The sequence below is a fragment of the Dipodomys merriami genome, unplaced genomic scaffold (genome assembly GCF_024711535.1).
Source record: "Dipodomys merriami isolate MVZ:Mamm:240054 unplaced genomic scaffold, mDipMer1.0.p SCAF_1, whole genome shotgun sequence".
In the NCBI taxonomy this organism is placed as follows: Eukaryota; Metazoa; Chordata; class Mammalia; order Rodentia; family Heteromyidae; genus Dipodomys; species Dipodomys merriami.
Genome location: NW_027202270.1, coordinates 40,549,255 through 40,569,474, shown reverse-complemented (window position 1 = coordinate 40,569,474; position 20,220 = coordinate 40,549,255). Strand labels below are relative to the sequence as shown.

General features: G+C 32.4%; 1 protein-coding gene and 1 non-coding gene across 3 annotated transcripts in view; both read left to right on the top strand.

Annotated features, from left to right (window-relative positions):
- The window catches only part of Mtx2 (metaxin 2), a 49,987-nt gene that overhangs the window by 14,909 nt on the left and 14,858 nt on the right, over window positions 1–20,220 (top strand). For both annotated transcript variants that reach the window (XM_070020402.1, XM_070020408.1), the window contains exons 2-5: window positions 3,833–3,880; window positions 4,832–4,878; window positions 15,934–16,006; window positions 19,430–19,506. In XM_070020402.1, coding sequence (XP_069876503.1) covers window positions 3,833–3,880; window positions 4,832–4,878; window positions 15,934–16,006; window positions 19,430–19,506 — 245 coding nt within the window. The remainder of the gene's footprint in view (window positions 1–3,832; window positions 3,881–4,831; window positions 4,879–15,933; window positions 16,007–19,429; window positions 19,507–20,220) is intronic.
- Window positions 10,960–11,070, top strand: LOC138834979 (U6 spliceosomal RNA). Its single transcript, XR_011374320.1, has one exon. It is a non-coding gene; the product is annotated as a U6 spliceosomal RNA (small nuclear RNA).

Sequence of the window (20,220 nt, the reverse complement as noted above, 5' to 3'; positions counted from 1 at the left end):
TTCCTCAGCACCACATAATCAAAAAGAAAAAAGCCAGAAGTGGCACTGTGGCTCAAGTGGTAGAGTGCTAGCCTTGAGCTGAAGAGCTGAGGGACAGTGCCCAGGCCCAGAGTTCAGGCCCCACAACCGGACCCTCCTTTCCCCCCTGCCAAAAAAAAAGACTGTGATCTTTTGGTCTCACTGTGTGTGAATGCCTAGAGATCTGTGTAATGTATCATATCCCAGTGTTTTTTTTTTTTTAAATCATTTGTTTACTTGTAGATTTATAGGCACATTCTAGCTAATATAAATGAGGGAAACCATGCAATGTATGTTTCTTTGGGTCTGGCTTATTTTACTTTATTTAATTTTTTCAAAGTTTTTCCATTTCCTTATGAATGGTACAATATCATTCTTTCTGATGGATGAGTAGAATTCTATATTATATATATATCTGTATACTAGATCTGGGTTGATTCCATATCTTGGCTGTAAGGGTTGCTGAAAGGACACCAACATGCAATTCAGGCAGAAGAGAGTTTATTAGGAGAATCACACTGCTGGCCTGCACCAGAGGTAGGTGTGCAGAGAGAGAACTAGAGAGAGATTATATAGGGAAAGGTGAGGAGGAGGTGTGGCCACAGTAGATGCAGAAATGACCTCAGAGACTGGGGTCCTTTTGCTGACACACAGTCACGTGATTGACAGGTGATTAAAGATACAGGTGATTACTGGTTTCTGGCAGGTGCTATCTGGTAAGGCTACTTGCTATCCTTCATGGAGAGTAGGTAGGAGGGATGGGGTTCTCCCATTGTTGTTGGTAAACAACAATGCAGGGAACATGGTTGTTCTGGTGGCTGTAGTGTGGCCTGGTTTGTGGTCAATTGGATAAATGCCCAGGAATGGAATTGCTTTGTCATAGGGAAGCTCTATGTTTAGTCTTTTGAGGAATCTTCTTACTGCTTTCCAGAGTGTCTGAACAAGTTTACATTCTCACCAACAGTGTAATAGAGTTCCCCTTTAGGCACATCCCTGTCAGCATGTTATTGTTAGTTTTCTTGATAATGGCCATTCTAATTGGGATGAGGTGTAATCTCAGTGTTGTTTTAATTTACATTTCTTTGATGGCCAGAAAAATAAACCCTCAAAGAAACATCAGCCCAATTAATTAATAGGCTGAGGACTTAGAGAGACTTCTTAGAAGAAGTAAAGAATGGCCAGTGAGTTGAAACATAATTTATATCTTGTATTAAACAAACATCCTTTTTATCCAAACTGTAGGTTCTTAATAACAGAACTTTTGATATTTGGAAACAGCAGCCAGATGTTGTATGTTGTAAAAACTCTATTATTATGTTTAAGTATGTTTTGTGAATTAGATCTGGAGAATTTTATAGTGGAGGTAATAAATGCACTTAATTTTTTGAAATTTATTGTAAAGGTGATGAACTGGGGGATTACAGTTACACAAGTAAGGTAATGAGTACATTTCTTTTTAAACACTGTTACCCCCTCCCTCATTTTTTCCTACTTACCACTGCCCAGACTGCACTGCAAGGCAGGTGCTCTAACCACCAAACTATACCTCTAGCCCTGTGAGTTAACATTTAATGAAATTAACTGAATACATGACTTACTGGTCATATGAAAATTTCATCTTACTACATTAAATAGCTTCTAATATATACACTTAAATTATATTCAGCATATATTTTTCTATTTGTATACACAAAAGTTAGCTAAGAAAAATAAAAGTTACTAGAATGTTAATTACCATCTTAATACAGATATTTGTTTAGTAAAACTTTGATTAGCCAGAATGTTTATGGAATGAAATATGGTAGGTGTATAATCAGATATCCCTTTTCTTTCTTTTCTCATTTAATAAATACCAACTGTAGGTAAGATGTAGTATAATTTGGCTTTCATAATATATATAGGATACATCTATTCCTTCAAGAAAATTAGTTGTAATTATTTGAAGTTTTTGTAAATTTCATTTGTAGGTTTTATTGCTTTAATCAAGTTAATGTTATATGTAATTGAATCTTTGATTTAGAGTTTTATAGTGAAAGAACTTCATTGTATTGTTTCTAGTAGAGATGTAAATAGTGGTAGGTATGCTGACCATACAATTTCATCCTCAAAGGTTACTTTTGAGTAATTTGCTGATGTCAGCTTGTTTTTGTTTCCTTCACTTTTATTTTAAAAACTATGTTGTATAGGTTAATTGGGCTCATATTGAAATTTTACTTTGTTAAAATATTTGCAGTAAAATTAAATATTTGGTCTCACTGCCTTTTTGGTATGTGTGTTGAAATCCAGTCGCCTTGGTATATAAATATTGTGGGATCAGTATACAGAAATATGTATGGTCCATTATTTGCTCGATGATCTCCTGATATTATCATTCAATATGGGCTTCATTTTCTATAGTCTAAATTAAACTGCAAAACACACTACCAATTTTTAGTAACACTATACTGTATTTTCATTCATTGTAAAGCATAAAGAAAGCAAAATAAGTTTCTTCTCTACTTCTTAAATAATCAGTCATAAGAACAAAATGTTTCACATGTATACATTTTAAAAATTAGCCATAATTTTATATTAAAATGGATTTATATAATCACCTATCTCAATTTAAAAAAAAGTGGGAGAAGGGATGGGTTAGGAAGGATGGGTTACAATGTTGTCAGACACCTTGTATTCATATACTGTTTTGTAGACTGGGAACTTCTTTGTACAACAACTTAAAGATAATAATAAAAAGTTTAAAAAATTAGCCATAATTTTATATTAAAAAGGATTTGTTGCTATGTTAGAGACTGGATTAAGATAAAATAATAAAAACACTAAATTATTATCACATGACATTTAATTTGCTTTCTTGTTGAGAGCAAATGTAGTTGCTGTATTAGAATCGATGATTCTGAGATTTTATGGCTTTTACAAAGAATTTCATGAATGACATCCTTATAGTCTGTATATTCTCTCAGTGGCATCATTGCTTGTAAGACCATTTGATTGGATAATTCAAATCTAATGCTTTTCTTTGTAGCTGAAATCTGTTTTAGATGAGAGTTTAAGGGTCAAGCTTTACTTCAGATCTGAAATTTAGCATTACTGGCTTTATTTTACATTGTAAGTGCTTAATGCTTGTCTTTTTCAAAGTGTATATGTAGGAATACGATCAAAGTGATTAAGTATTCTAAAACATGAGGATTCATCTATATTTTAAATAATATGAGCTTGAAAGAAAAGGTAGCCTAATACAAATGCATTTTGATTCTTTTATTTAGTATTTGAAAATTTTCTTTACTATATGTTTAAAGTACTATAATTTTTTTCACTATTTTTGGAATAGTGAGCCAAATATCAGTATCCTTTTGTATGTATGAACAGCATGGGGTGTTGATGTGTATTGGTGTTTTTAAGGGAAGCTAAATGAATTTTTTTTTTTAATTTTCAGTTTTGATTGGACAAGAAGTCTCCCTCCTCTGCATAAAAAAAGTTATCATGGTGGCTGGGAAGGTGGCTCAGGGGGTAGAGTGCTTGCCCTGGTTTTGATTCCTCAACACCACATAAGCAGAAACAGCCGGAAGTGGCACTGTGGCTCAAGTGGTAGAACACTAGCCTTGAGCTGAAGAGCTGAGGGACAGTGCCCAGGACCAGAGTTCAGGCCCCACAACCGACCAAAAAAAAATTATCACATAACAATAAATGAAATATACATTTAAACATTTTAACTTAACAGAGGTTGCCATTAGTGCTCTAGCCTAATGTGTTATTACTGTTTATTAATTGGTTGATTATTGATATGTGCCTAAATGTCATTACCTTGTTTCTGCAGCTACAGAACCTTGGCCAGAAAATGCTACATTATATCAGCAACTGAAAGGTATGTTCTTGTTCATAATTAAAAATGACTTTGTATCAAAATATATTTATTATCACAAATGTAGAAACAGTAGCTAATACAATTTACTGCAAAGAGAACTCAAAACATAAAAAAGGGTTTCCTTTGTATAATTTGTCTAGGAGGTTTTGCCTAAACTTCTATCTGCCAGGGTAAACCAACTATTCAGGGCGTATAAGGTCCTTAGTTTATTATTGACTCATTATATTGGCTGCTGTAGGCAGTGTAAAATGATGTGGTTGCAGGAGCAGTTGGCAGATTTACTGCACCAATAGCTGAGACAGCAGATTTTTGAAGTCCTGTGGTAAAGTGGGCTCTCAGTAAAAAGGAACTGTTAAAATGTATAGGCTAGGATAGTTCAGGCTCCCTTTAGCAGCTCTTCATATATCATCAGATCACATTATGGACCCCATTTGGGGCTCAGCAGCCTGCTACAGTTGTCAGAAGACTGCAAAGTAATGAAGACTAATAGGCAGCAGCCCTAGTCTTCTAAGCATGGAATTTTTATTGCAGCAAACTTGTCATCTTTCTTTTGTGTGACAGATCTAGACACACTGTGCAATATTAACTGGAAGCTGGTTTTATATGATTGTGAATGCTTTTACTTTTAGAGAGATTTGAGCAGATACTATGTTAATTTTAATGAAAAGGGGAATGTTTCTTGAAAATTTAAAATTGAATTTGCTTTTAAATGAGAAAATTTAATTATAGATTTCTGATAAAATGAAGTGGTCAAATAGATAAAATACCCTATTTTCATTATTATTTCCATGATAGCTTTATCAAAATTATTATGCCATGTCAATATAGAACTGCAGATTAGAGTATGGTATACCATTTCTTCTAAAAGTGGGAATAACATTTAAAATAAAACAGTATTTTGCTTGTTTAGCTGTTGCACTTTTACTCAGATCTTTCGTTGAATTTTTACAGGGGAACAAATTTTGCTTTCTGATAATGCAGCTTCTCTTGCTGTGCAGGTAAATATGTAAGTTATGTAACACTTTTTATCCTCTAGGCTATATCATTTTGAGATGCATTTTTTTCCCTTGCAGAAAGTCAGATACTATATGGTAGCATTTTCCTGGGTTACTTAGTATTTTCAGTATAACATTACTTCTCTGTGAACTATAATTTTAATATGAACATTATTCAGTTATTGTCTTTGTATAAAAATCTTATTCTTTAAAAAAACATTTGTAAGTGCTAGGCACATTCTGTATCTTAGCTGTTGTTTTGCATTTTGGATATTTGGGGTAATAGTTTCAGTATTTTTTAGTTTATGTGTAAAAACTTATTTATTGAATATTTTTTAGCAGTCATTCTGCTTTTTTGTATCTATTTTAGTCTTAATCCCATTTGATAATCCCATTTGATAATCCCATTTGAAGTAGCCATGTTCTTTTCTAGTTACTCTTTATATGTAGTAATTTTACATGTGTGTTTATTATCCCCAAACCACTTACTGAATGAAATAGCTCTTCAAGTTGTATATCATAGTTGTATAAGCCAACAGAGATTATTGGCTCTATAAACTTCACCAAGGCATTGTAGGATACTTGAGGGATTGCTTACTTATTTTATAAAGTAAATGTTAATGTGTATTATAGGACTATAGTTCTACAAACATTTTATATATTTAGCTGCTATTTACTTAGTTTATGTGGTTTAATTCACAAAGATTTTATTGTTAAGCACCTAAAAGATAATTCAAAGAGAACTCTAAAACGTGACATCTATTGGAGGTGAGACTGAGAGCTCCGTGAGGACAAAAAGAAAGGGAAGGAAGGAAATTACCAAGTTTCTGTTGTGTTGTAGCCATACTAATACGTGCTTAATTTTAAGTTATCTCTTACATTTTTTAAATTTAATCTTGTGTTTCTAACTGTCTGATACTTTCAGTGATAGTACAGCATTCAGGCTATCTTTGTTTGAAGGCAGGGTGAAAAAGAAAAGAGAAATGTGCTTGGCTAACAATTTATTAGTATGAAAGAAATGAGTTTGGATAATGATTTATTAGTTTGACTATAAGTATCTTTAAATATCTTTTAGCTTCATTTTATATCATATATATTATTGTAAAGATACTGTACAGAGGGGTTACAGTTACATGAGTAAGGTAATGAGTACATTTCCTTTTGAGCATTGTTTACCCCCTCCTTTGTTTTTCCCCCTACCATTCCTTCCCCCCCCCCCCAGTTCGTTTTCAACATAGTGTCTTGTACATCTCATTGTTAAAGTGGCTCAGCCTGTATCCTTATTTCAGCATTTTGTTATTTCCCTTCCTCTCCCCAAATTAGAAAAATGTATATACAAGATGCAGGACACCGGAATCAAATACAGTAACAACAGAGGTTATACCATGGGGGAGGAACATACAATAGAAACAAAAAAAAAATCACATAGTACATTATAAGTACATTAAAAGCAACAGCAAAAAAGATGAAATCTCTTGTGTTCCTATCTTGGGGTTCATTTCACTTAGCATCAGCTTATATGGTTATAATGTACATAACTCTTGACTTTTTCTGCTTGTCCTAGACGTATACTGGTTATTTCAGATAAGGGAAACCATGGGACCTATGTTTCTTTGGGCCTGGCTTACTTCACTTAATATAATTTTTTCCAACTGTTTCCATTTCCTAACAAATGGGGCGGTGTCATTCTTCCTGATGGAGGCATAGAATTCCACTGTATGTATGTGTGTGTGTATGTATGTATTTTTGTATGTATGTGTATGCGCACACACACACACACACATACACACACACATACACACACACACACACACACACACACACACACACACACACACACGTATTCCACATTTTCTTGATCCAGTCATCTATTGAAGGGCATCTGGGTTGGTTCCATATCTTACCTATGGTGAATAATGCTGTAATAAACATGGTTGTGCTGGTAGCTTTAGTATGACCTTGTTTGTGATCATTTGGGTAAATGCCTAAGGTAAATGCCCAAAAGTGGGATTGGTGGGTCATAGGGGAGCTCTATGTGGAGTCTTTTGAGGAACCTCCATACTGCTTTCCAAAGTGGTTGAACAAGTTTATACTCCCACCAACAATGCAATAGGGTTCCCTTTGGCCACATCTACTCCATCATCTGTTGTTATTAGATTTCTTGATTATAGCCATTCTATAATCAAGTGAGGTGGAATTTCAATGTTGTTTTGATTTGCATTTCTTTTATGGCTAGAGAAGTTGAGCATTTCTTCACGTCTATTGGCCATTCTTATTTCCTCTTCAGAGAAGTCTCTCTTTAAGTCTTTAGCCCACTTATTAATGGGGCGGTGGTTTCTTTGAGGATTTGTTGTTGGGGGATTTAATTTTTTTTGAGTTCTAAGTGTATTTTTGTTTTATATCTTTTATCCAGAATATAAATTATGTTTCTGGCAGTATTTTAATTATGTTTTCATATTATGTTAGCTTTTGTGAGCAGAAATTTTGAATTTTATGCAATAGATAATGCCTTTATACTGCCTTTATTAATCTCCCCCTATATTTGGTGAAAGGAATGTAATTTAAGCTTTCAAACATTAACAATGTAGTTGCCTAACACACAGAATGCACTTGGCAAATGTTTGGTTTTGGAAAGTAATCTTGCCTGATCAACCACAGCACAGAGAAATTACTTGCTGTGTTTTAAAACAATATTTTCTTTTCTTGAGTTTACATCACTATATTAAGATGTATATAAGGAAAATTAATTAATTAATTAATTAATTAAATTTGGTGCCTGTCCTGGGGCTTGAACTCAGGGCTTTGGCACTGTTCCTGACCTTTTTTCCTTAAGGCTAGCACTTACCACTTGAGCTAGAGATCCACTTCTAGCTTTTTGGTAGTAAATTGGAAATAAGTGTCTGAAGGACTTTCTTGCCCGGGCTGGTTTTCATTACAGGTGTGAGCGCCTGCTGCCCAGTTTACTTAAATGTTTTATATTCGCTGTTCAAGTTGGATAGTTACAAAGCTGCATATTTCCTCTTTAGACTCTGTTATAATATTAAGCTTATAATATTTGTCAATCTTGTTTCTTTGAAAAGACAGCTTCAGGTCAGGGCGTTACTAATACTTTACTTGAAACATTAGTTCTTAATTTTCAATTCTTCTTAAATTGTCATTTTGGGAATAACTTCTTAGGATTTGACAGAAGTCTAGAACATTTTCCTAGAAAATATTTCATTGCATACCCAGAAAAAAAAAAAAAAACTCAGGGTGTTCTGCATATGGATTCAGTGGGCCTGTAGACCTCCTTTCTGATATGAGCTAAATAATAGCAGTTTAGAAAGTAATGAAGTAATTTTCACACAATAGGAAAGTACTTTGGGTAGAAATATATTCTTTGTTCTCAGATGGAGGGAATTTTGTTTCCTGAAGATGTGACCATGTTTTGATGCTTTGGTTGTCAGAATTCCTGGGAGAATTCCATCTGTTGGGTAGACACCTAGGATGCTGCTAAATTCCCATAATGCAGAGAATAGTTTTCTAGAACATTGAGTTATCCAGCCTGATATGCGAATAGTGGCAAGGTTAAAACCTGGAATAGATGTTTTAAGAAGTTTCCATTACAAAGCAAGGTATTAGTATATTAAAAATTAAAAAATTTTACATTTTAAGAATTTTGGACAAGGGAAGACAAAGACCATCTTATTAATTTTCTTTCTCACCACAGTTTCTGAAGTTGCAACTAAAAATAAAACCAGGGAAAAGGATATTTTATTTATGTATTTATTTATTTTTTTAACTTCTGTGTATAGTTTAATGTATTTATTTATTTTATTTATTTATTTATTTTTTGGGTCCGGTTGTGGGGCCTGAACTCTGGGCCTGTCCCTCAGCTCTTCAACTCAAGGCTAGCGTTCTACCACTTGAGCCACAGCGCCACTTCCGGCTTGAGCTTAATGTATTTATGAACAAAAAAAGGTAGTGTTTGCATGGGTATGTTTTAGGAGAAGGTAAAAATGTTGAAGAAACAAACAAGTGAACTAGAAAAAACATTAAGGATATGTTAATAAAAGGCATAGTACAAATTTGCCAAGATTGTACTTAAATGAGGGTTAGGATTTTTTTGTTTTAATATTTTTTTATTGTAAAAATACTGTACAGAGGGGTTACAGTTACATGCGTAATGTAATGAGTACATTTCTTATCAAGCATTGTTACTTCTTCCTTTGTTTTTCCCCTACCAACCCTTCTCTCCCTACCTCCCCAACTCCTCCCTCCCCCCCCACCTGAAGTTGTAAAGTTCGTTTTCAACGTAGTGTCTTGGAAAAGGATATTTTAAAATAATAGAATTTTGCTTAACTATTTCAATTTTTTATCCTACATATGTCACTTAGATGATAAATTAACTAGCATATATTAAAAGGCTTGGTTTTTCTTCAATATTCTTTGGTATGACAGCTGATAGTAGCCATGACTATAAATGTGACTTTTCCACATATCTGATGTAAACTTTATAGAGTAATATTCTTCTATATAGCGGGCCAGCATCTGTTTAGAGGAACTGGTTAAAGGCTTCATGTTCGTTGCATAAAATTGGTCAAAGCAGTATGACAGGTATTCATTCATGAAGTAGATGTTTTCTAGAGGATAGCAACTATCAGATATTTTAATTGTCTGTTAAGCATCAAGAAATGTAAGTTTTATTTACCATATAGACTTGGTATTTATTATACTCATGAAGTAACTAAGTTAGATTAAAAAAAAGTTTCAGTGTGAAAGAACATTTTCCCCCACTTTGCAGTGCCTAGTTAAATTTACTTTATCTTCAAGTATTGGTTTTAACTGAAAATTTTTCCTGGTAAAAAATGCAACCTTGTAAGTGGAATATAGTAAAATATTAGTATGGCATATTCATTTGGTTTCCATGAACTGTGTGTTCTATATTTGTGTGTTATACTGCATGCATGTGTACAAAAATAGAGAATTTTCGATTCTGTAATGCTGCTATGAAGGAGTTAAGGTTATATTGACTATTAAAACATATTTATGATAATTACATTACTTTCTTCTCTTACCCAGTAAACCTAAACCAGTTGTTCAATAGGTAATTTAATGTTAGCTACATATTTAATAAAAATTTTCTAGTAGTCCCATTAAAAGACTAAACAGGTGAAATGAGTTTTATAATTATTTTAGTTAACCCAGTGCATCACAATATTATCATTTTATGTAATCGATAAAAATTTATTATTTTACATTTTATAATGTTAAGTTCAGAATCTGTTAGTGTACCAATAGCATATTTCAATTTGTGCTAGCCCCATTTTATTTATTTGTTTATTTAGGTTGGTCATGGAGATTGAACTTGGCCTGGGTGCTGTTCCTGAGCTATTTTTGCTGAAGGCTAGTGTTCTAGTTTGAGCCATAGCGTCACTTTGCCACATTGTTAAGTACTCAATAGCTAAAATTTGCTTGTGGCTCTTGTGTTAGATAGTGCAGGATTAGAAGTATAGTATTGGACTTGAACTCAAGGCATTGTGTTCTCAGCTTTCTTGTTTATGGCTGGTACTTTGTCACTTTAGTCATGTCTCCAGTTCAACATTTTTGATTATTAATTAGAGATAAGAGTCTCCAGATTTTTCTTCCTTGACTAGCTTCAAAGCACAATCTCTAGGATTTATCCTCTTGAGTAGCTAGGATTACAGGCTTGAGCAACTGACAATCTGGACTATCTTTTTTTTTTTTAAACAGCAGATTCTACAGTTAAAATCGGCATTTGGGCCTTAAATAGACTTCTTTGTTTCAAGTGTCCTCATCTATAAGTAAAGGTGTAATAATAGATGAATGTGTTAAAACATTTAAAAGTATTTAAAAATACCTCATATATATTAAGTAGAAAATAAATGTTGGTCATTAGTTCTCTTGTTTCTTTGACAGAAATGGACATAATTTCAAAAAGGGGATTAGTAAATTGCAGGCCTAGTAATGTCTAATTTTTTGACATTATTGAGTTACATATATGTAAGATCTTTTTAGGAACATTCTTGTATTTGAGCATTAGTATTTTTAAGTGTTCTTTCATAATCATACCTAAGAAAAAGTGTTTTCATCTTGGCTCTGATAGCACATATACTAAAATTAGAATAGTACAGAGAAGATTAGCATGACTCCTATGAGAGGGTAACACAAATTTGTGAAGCATTTTATAGTTTCGATTCTGTTTTAGGCAGCTCATCCCACAATGTTGTTGGGATTTGATGCATATATAGGCTTGGAAAGTCTCAGACAAGGATGAGAGAACAAGAAGGGTGGAGACAGCTCACAGAAAGCTGAGGCAGTTGATCATAGTTGTGGGCAGTTAGCTCTAACCTCATTCACCTTGACCATCCTGATGAATTTCATCGTACACCCTGAATCCTGATGTATTCCTGAAAGTTAATAAAGAGACCTCTACTTCTTAAACTTACATGATTGTGAGGACTGTTGTGAATCTTTTGATGTTATTTGTTTCTTCTGATTTTCCTATTTTATAGCTTCTAACTGAATGCAGTTTTTTGACACAGTCAGTAAATTTTTGTTAGCAGGGAAGTTTTGCTTATTTCATAGAGAAGTGCTCATTTTTATGAAGTTAATAAACCAGTTTTATTTATTGTCTTAGGTATTAGGGTTTGAATTCAGGACCTGTGCTTGGTAGGCTGGTGTTCTACCAATTTTAAAAAAGCAAAAACGAAGTTAATATTGAATTATTAAATTCAAACAAAATGTTACTTTAATAATACTGAAAACACTTGTTTTAAATGCTTTTATTTTATGGCAAACTACTGAGAACTTATTTTTTTTTTTTGGTAAAATATGCATTCATTCAGTCTTGATCATAACCATAATGCACACTACTGTTGTTGTTAACTTTCCTTATAAATATGTGGAAACTAAAGCTCAAAGGATGCTGTATTCAAAGGCATAGAGCCTACAAATTGTGATGGTAAACAGAAAACAGCAATATTTATAGAATACAACATGTTTTACTATTGTGCCGAATACCTAATTCATATGACCTCTAATTCTTACAACCACTGTATAAGCTTAGTGCTATATGAGGTAGATATCATAGATACTGTGGGGCAACCTTGTGAGACAAGTACTACTAATAATCTTTTTTCCTTATGTGGTAGAGGGATTAATCAGTTGTTCCAAAGTTACGTAAAAAGTACGTGGCAGTGTCAGAATACACACCTAGGGAGTTTGAGTTGATTGTCCACATGCAAAAACTGTTAGTTATATATTATTCTAGTTTAGTGTTAAAGATCTTTGAACTTAAACTCAACAAGTAAATGTTTGATAACATGTATTTATGATCTTTTCTAGCAGGGTGTATCATACAGTAGTTTATACTAGGGTATGAAAAATAAATCTTAGAACTTGGAACTTTGAAATGAGATAAAGTCTTATTTTGAAGCTAACTTGGTAATAAATGAGAAATTCTTTAAAAAAAAAGTAAAAGCTATAGAAATACAAGATGATGCTAAATGAAGAATTAGTACCTGTTTTGACCTCAAAGATTTATATACCTATTTTGTGAATGTCATATAAATAAAATATTTTTAGTAGGGTTTAGACTTTAATCTATATGAAGCCAGCTTTAAAAAAAAAAAACAACCTGGTTTTTCTTTCTTTTTTATTTTTTTTGAGACAGGTCTCAGTGTGTAGCCCACCTTAGCCTGGAACTTACTGTGTAGCCTAGGCTGGCTTCAATCTTATGATTCTCCTGCTTCAACCTCCTGAGTGTTGGTTGAGGCTATAGACTTATGCTACCATACCCAGCAGTTTATCTTTTTGTATGACATAGTATAGATAGTATAAAAATATGAATTTTTTTACAGTGTTTAAAAGTGATAATCACGATTAGAATGCTGCATGCAAAAGTAATCTTTTCACTTCAAATAAAAATAACATTTGAGTTCAAATTCAGTGTTCCACTTAATTTTTTCTCTTTTGTAAGTACTTTATCTGAAAATGAAAGAAAAAAATGTTTTCTTTCTGTTGAATATATCACATCATTAACAAGACACACATTTTTATAGGCACCATTTATTTGCTTGATAAATACTTATCTGATTCTTGCTTTTTCAGTTGAACAAATGTTGCTTTTTTAGGTGGACATATTAGTGGTTAAATTATAATATCCTAATAATCATGTTTGAGGCTGAGTAGAAGGAGAACATTTCTCTTTCCTTTGGGGCTGCATGTGTTGTTGAATTGGAGAAACAACTGTCAGTATAAATATATAGTAGCTATCAACTTGTATCATTGAGGTGGCCACAAGAGACAGCTTATCTGAAGAATTTCAGAGGGAATAGTTTTTAGTTTTTGGTTGTGTACTTTGCACAATGCAAGTTAAATTAATTGCATAATGCTAACTTAAAGCCGGTAAGATGGAATCTGGATATATTTCAATAGAATAATGTTTTATGGAAAATATTTTTTAAAACTTCCTAATATTTCATGAACTGTAAAGATAGAGGCCTTATTTTATAGTTCATTATTTTTTTGTACCTGAAATACTAGAGCATGATGGTAGTTTTATGCTTCTAATACCTGGCATGCTTTATAGAAATCATTAAGTACAAAATATATGTAAGTTTAAAAACATTATGTTTAAAAAGCAACTGAGTTTAAATGTGTTTGAGGAACTAATATTAATACTAAAATTAATAATAAAATAAATTCATGTAGAATTTGTAGAAATGAAGTGACATATAGTCATAGTAGAACTAGGTGGCTGATTTGTCATTTTTAGTAGTTACTGAAATGTGAAATAGTTATACATGGCAATAATTTGCTAATATAAATATTGTCTAACTTTGTCAAAGTTCATACTTCTTTAGTTCTGAGATATTATGTATTAGAATATAAGTTGCATATATATTTTGTATAAGAAGGAAATAGCAAGCAGGATTTTAAATTTTGTTGCTGTTAAAGAGATAAAGACATAGTGGTAAGATGAAAAAAAAGCAGCCTATTTTTTAAATAGAAAAGGGGTAGAATTTTTCATTATTAGATATACACTAGCAACATAATCGATCTAGCAGCATCATATCTGACCTGAAAATATGCTTAAATTTGAGACCATACACTATCCTGTGTAAGTGAAACATCCTTCATATAGTTTTAAAATGAAATTACCCTTGAATGAATAGCATCTTCATTTATCTTCAAACCTCTTCTGTGCTTTTAGTAAAAACATTCTACATCCAGAATTATATTATACCATTATACCACTGTACCTCTGCAGTGTGAAATAGATTGGTTTGGAAAATGAACCTGGCTTTGCTATAAATTACACTCTCAGGTACAAAGGAATTTGTTATTTTGTTTAAAATAGTCACAAATATAATTAAGGTCTTAATTTATGTTAAACTACAAATATGGCTATTACTGTAACTGGATTAGGAACTTAATATGTCACTTCAAGAATGATATCTAACACTTTTTATTTGTAACCTTAGATACATTATTTCAATTATAGGGTCTGCAGCTGTTAGATGTAAAAAATGAATTATTTTCTAGGATAGGTTCGTTCATGGTTTTTAATTTTAAAATATTCAGTATGTGGATAATAATTCTTCAGTTGTCATCACACATTTCTTTTGTGTTCTGGTGAAGCAGGATGTGAATTAAAATTCATAACCATTTTCATTTTGTGCCTGAAATGGCATTGCATGCTTGGGAAAAGTCTTTAGTGAATTTTCATATAAAATGTTTCAAATTTAATTGTGAAATGAATAGAAGCTTTTTCTTAGGAAGAAAACATAACATCTGCCATTTGAAGATAACCCCACCTGATTGGATTGAAAAGTAGATTGTCACCTATCTTTTTTTTGTTGTTGTTGATCGTGGGGCTTGAACTCTGGGCCTGGGCGCTGTCCCTCAGCTCTTCAGCTCAAGGCGAGCGCTCTACTGCTTGAGCCACAGTGCCACTTCCTGTCACCTGTCTTTCAAAAATGCTGGGCATCTATGGCTTATATCTATAATTTTAGCTACTTGGGAGGCTGAAATGTAGAGTATCATGGCTGGAGGTCAGCTCAGGCAGAAAAATTCCAGAGATCCTTGTCAATCCAAAACCGGGTACAGTGTTGTATGCCTGTCATCATAAACTATGTGGGAGGCTGAGATCAAGAGGATCACAGTGCCAATCTCCATCTGGGCAGAAAAGACCAAGAGACTTCATCTTCATGAAAGGAAGTTGGATATAGTGATGTGCACCAGTAATCTCAGTAATGAGGGGCAACTTAAAGTAGGCAATTCATGTGTATACCAGGCATGAAGTGAGATTCTGTCCTAAAATCCAGTGAAAAATGAGTCTAGAAGCATTGCTGAACAGTGTCCTGGCAGCCTAGTAAGACAGAAGTCCTGAGTTCAAACTCCAGTCCTGAAAAAAAAGCCTAAACTTTAAATTTCTGTAGAATTCTGTAGAATCTACTGTAATTTACTTCTTTTTCCCTTGTTAGACATTTAACTTACTTCTGAAATTTTTGTTCCTATAAACTAAGTGAAAAAAAATGATTTAAATCTTTAAAAGTGAATGAGCATAGAAATTATGTGTTAAAGTTTTTGAATATGATTGTAGAGGACATTGAAGCAGCAGAAATAACATTTTGAGTTTTACTATAAGATGAAAAAGATATTGATCCTGAAGAGAGTAATAGAATTAGTATCATATAAAATTAAGATTTTATCAGTGTCTTATAAAATGTGTTAGTCATCTGTTAAAGAAAAAGCATTCTGTAGCATTGCTTACTTACATAAACTAATAAAATAAATGTGAATAATTTATTTTCATGAGTATATATAAATGCTCTTAAGTTTCATGTAGTTACTAATAGTAGGTCATATTGCTTTTTTTAAAAGAAGAAAAATGACATTTTTGTTTGGAAAACAGAGTTTTAAAATTGGTTCATTGTTTTCCAATAGAGTGTTATTGTATGGACCGTTTAAGTTCAGGGAAGATGAATACAGAGTTCACTTCAAATAGGCAAAAATATTCACTAAGCTTATTGTACTTCTCTTTATTTCCAGACCTTTTTGCAGATGTGTAATTTGCCTATAAAAGTGGTTTGTAGGGCAAATGCAGAATATATGTCTCCATCTGGTAAGTGTTCTTTTTTCTCTGTTAATATTCTGGATAAAATTATAGAACTATGTTAGGTTGTTACCTACATGTTAAAAACACTTTTATTTTCCCATTGTGTTATGAAGTTATATAAAGTTTTTGAGATGTCAAAAATATTTCCATACATGCATACAATATATGGCAATCAAATTAACTTCTTTATTATTTTTTTCTCCCCCTTCCCACCTCCCTTAAAATAATCTCAATAGGTTTCATTGTTATATTTTCATACATGTTTTAAAAGTAATTTTATTGTGTATTTCCCTGCTCATATCTGGTGGTACCTAGTCCCTAACAGAACCTGTTTTAATTCTTGTTATTAACTTTTCTAGTATATATTAATTTTACAGAAGCTTCACTGTGCTGTTTCACACATGCATATACTATATTTTAATCAGATTAACCTACTCGTCTGCACTCTTGTTTTCCTTCCTCCCTTACCTATTATTTAATAGCTTGTATACTTAATTTTGAAGACAGTGTGTCTTTCAGTTCAGCTGTACTTAGAGATGGTTACTGGAATATTATAGGATTTATTTCAAATAGTAAGTGTTAAGTATATATATAATCTCAGATTTCCCCAGTCCTACTTACATAGGACTTTTCTCTTCAGAAAACTAATTTTAATAGTAATGAATTCATTTATTATCAAACACATTTCTCTACATTTCTTTTCTCATAGAGGAGAAAAGAGATTATGGAATAACTGTTTTCATTAGATTTTAGTTAAAATCATTATTGAAAGATTTTAATTTCTAACTTTTCTTATATTTAAAATGCTTTTTGTTAAAGTTTCACCCTTTTTACTATTTTTTACTACTGACAACATCTTTGTGTATGCATGTGCTAGTAGATTTAACTGGTTGAGTATAACATTTACTATAATTAGTGTTATATAGTTTTTCAGGGAGATATTTATCAATCTGTTTTTGATAGACTTAAAACAGAGAGCATGGAATAGAAGACTACCTGGCCAAGCATTAGGTAAATTTGCCATGTCTTTGTAGCATTTCCTTTTGGGATATTTTATTTTTCTTCCTTAAGCATCAGTAACTTCATCTGTATTGTGAGGTAGTCAGATTAGATAATACTTGAGTTTTCTAACATTTTCAGAATCTACAAACTTGCTTTGCTACATGCTGTTTTCTTAAATAAAATTTTAAAATGTGATTTTTGCCTAAAGTCTTTGATGACTGAATTGGCGTCAGGGAATAACTCTCACTGTGCTTTTGCCTGATACCTGAATAATAAGAATGTAATAATAGTACCATCTTAAGTAAAGGAAAAATGGTTCACTGCTTATTTGCTGGATTGACTTTTATATTTATAAGATTTTATGAGTGCTTAATTGACTTACCCATAGTTTCCGTATTTTAGAGTCTTCAAGGCTCAATATCTATCTATCTAATCTACTTACCTTACTTTGTCTTGGTGATGCTAGGATTTGAAATCAGGCCTGCCTCATTGTACTTCTTGAGCTTTGCCTCCAGCCAATGCTTGATATATTTTTAAGAAATAAAATGAAATATTTTTTCCTAAGAACCTGAAACTCTTATTGAACAGGAGAACTATACTTTTCTCTAAAAATGTTTTACTCCAAAATGCATTTCAGTCTAGGCATTAGTTGTTGTTGTTTTTTAATTTCATATGACTTGTACTGTATAGTATGATGGTTACAAAGATTTTATCTAAGTTAAAAAACCCACAAAACAAGATAGCCTAATGGTTACCTTGTTCAGAAATTCTTTTCTTTTTGCAAGATTTAGAAAACAGCAGAAGGGAAGGAATGTATTCTGAATACATTGAGTGTTGTATTCCAAAAGGCCTGCCCTTCCTCTGTAATTCATGTTATCCTATCGGCACAGATGAAGCTTTTGTTGCTACAGCACCTCATCCATTACCCCTAGGCTGACTGAGCTAGAGAGAAGTGAATCTATTGAAAAGGAGCAGGAAGAAGCCTACTGTTAGTGTGAACTCTATTTGAACTAGTCTGACAGTAGGTTTCATTGTTTAACATTTGGAGTAGACCTGCTTGCTGTTTAGGGACTTTCCCCCCTCCTTACCTTATATTCAGCATTAGTATTTATTAAAATGAAATGCTACTTTAAAAATGTAATATTTTAAAAGATGCCAGTTTTTATAAGCATACTATTTTGTTTTTCCTCCATGTATTAGGAATATACTTTTTGTTCATTTTATTAACATACATTAGTTGTACAAGGGATATTTCATTGTGACATTTCTACACATACAATATGTCCCTATTAATCTCACTCCCTTTCCCTAGTCCCATTCTCCATTGGCAAAACAATTTCAACAGGTTTCATTGTTCTATCTTCATACATGGAAATAAACTACATAGATCATACTCCTTTTCATTCACCCTCATTGTCAGTCCTTCCCTTTCCTGTTGGTGCATCTTTTGTATTTTAACTTACAAATCAACATACCTTCAAAGATTATTGGTCTGGTGCCTCGGGATCATGTCTGTGATCTTAGCTACTCAAGAGACTAAGATCTGAGGATTGCAGTTTCAAGCCAGCCTGGGCAGGATGTGAGACTTTTATCTCCAAATAACCATCAGAAAACAGGAAGTGGTGCTGTGGCTTAAAGTGGTAGAGTGCTAGCCTTGAGCAAAAAAGCTCAGGAACAGTGCCCAGGCCCTGAGTTCAAGCCTACAACCAAAAATAAATAAATAGGTATGTAAATAAGTAAATAAATTATTGTTATAATTATTAAAAATAGTTTTAATTCCTTATATATTGAGCCAAAGTCATTTATTAATGATCTATTTCGCACTTGAATTGTTGATCTTAAATGGATATCAGAGATCTGAAATGAAAAGTATAAAAAGGTTTCTTAGAGGTAGTTTTCAATATAGATTGAGTTCATTGGACTGTACTCTGAAGAAAAAGAAATTTCTTTGAAACTTACTAGTGCTGATGAGCTACTGTCATTACTTAGTTTATATAATTTGGATAATTAGTGCTCATTGCTCCATAGGGATTTGTTTACTGTCAGCCCTGAAATGAGAATACTGTGATCTGTTACTATATTCAAGGGAGAACACTTCCTTTTCCTTTTCCTTTCACTGAAATAGGGTCTTGCTATGTAGCTCTGACCAGCCTAAATAGAACTCACTAGACACTCAAAATTGTCCAGCCTCAGTCTCCCAAATGCTCAAATTATGTCATGGCTCTACCTCACCTACCAAACTGTACCACAGTTCTCTTGTTTTAAAATTGATTAACAATTAGTGTTCAAAAATTACATGAGTGTAATTGTTTTAATTTACAGTTTTATAAAGTCTATTGGGAAAACATGCCTGGGTTTCTAATTAATTTCTTTTATTAGCACAAACTTTACTAAGTATTTTTACACATTTATTTTTCTCCCTAACAGGTAAAGTACCATTTATTCATGTGGGAAATCAGGTAGTATCAGAACTTGGTCCAATAGTCCAATTTGTTAAAGCCAAGGTAATAAAAAAGAATATTAGATGAATTTGATTACAATTATTTTAAGTCATTCATCATTCTTCAGCATGTCTTACAGTTCTTGTTGATTTTAACCTAGTTTTATAAAATGTTGATGCATATTACTGTAAAATGTTTCCAAAGTGTAAGTTGGGAGTTTTTTCATAATATAAATTGTTGGCAAAGAAGTAGTTTGATACTTTATAAAATGGTAGATAAATTTCTAACTTTTGTTTATAAATGAAGGTTTTTAGGTTCTTATAAAATATTTGATTGACCTTTCAGAAGGGACGTACAGGATATGTTTGGCAGTTGAAAATAATAATTTACCTGTTCTAGTGAGTCTACTGAAGCATCCCTCATTGACATTGGGGAATACTCTCCAGACTTTCATTTTTTTGCATATATAAATAAAGACAATAATATTATGTATTATTTTGTAATTCCTTAAAATGATCAATGCTTATAAATCCTGCTATATTAATAACTTTCTAAATATATAAATTTACATTATCTTTTAAAATTGTGTGGTATTCTGTTGTATTAGATAGTTTTATTTACTCAAGTTTTTATTAATAGACATTTTGATTGTGGCCAATGTATTTGCTATTGTAAGTGCTTAAATACATTTTCTTGTATATAAACTTTTATACACTGAATGTCTCATTAGGATAAGTTCCTAAGATTGATATTGGGATGTCATAGGACATACCTTTT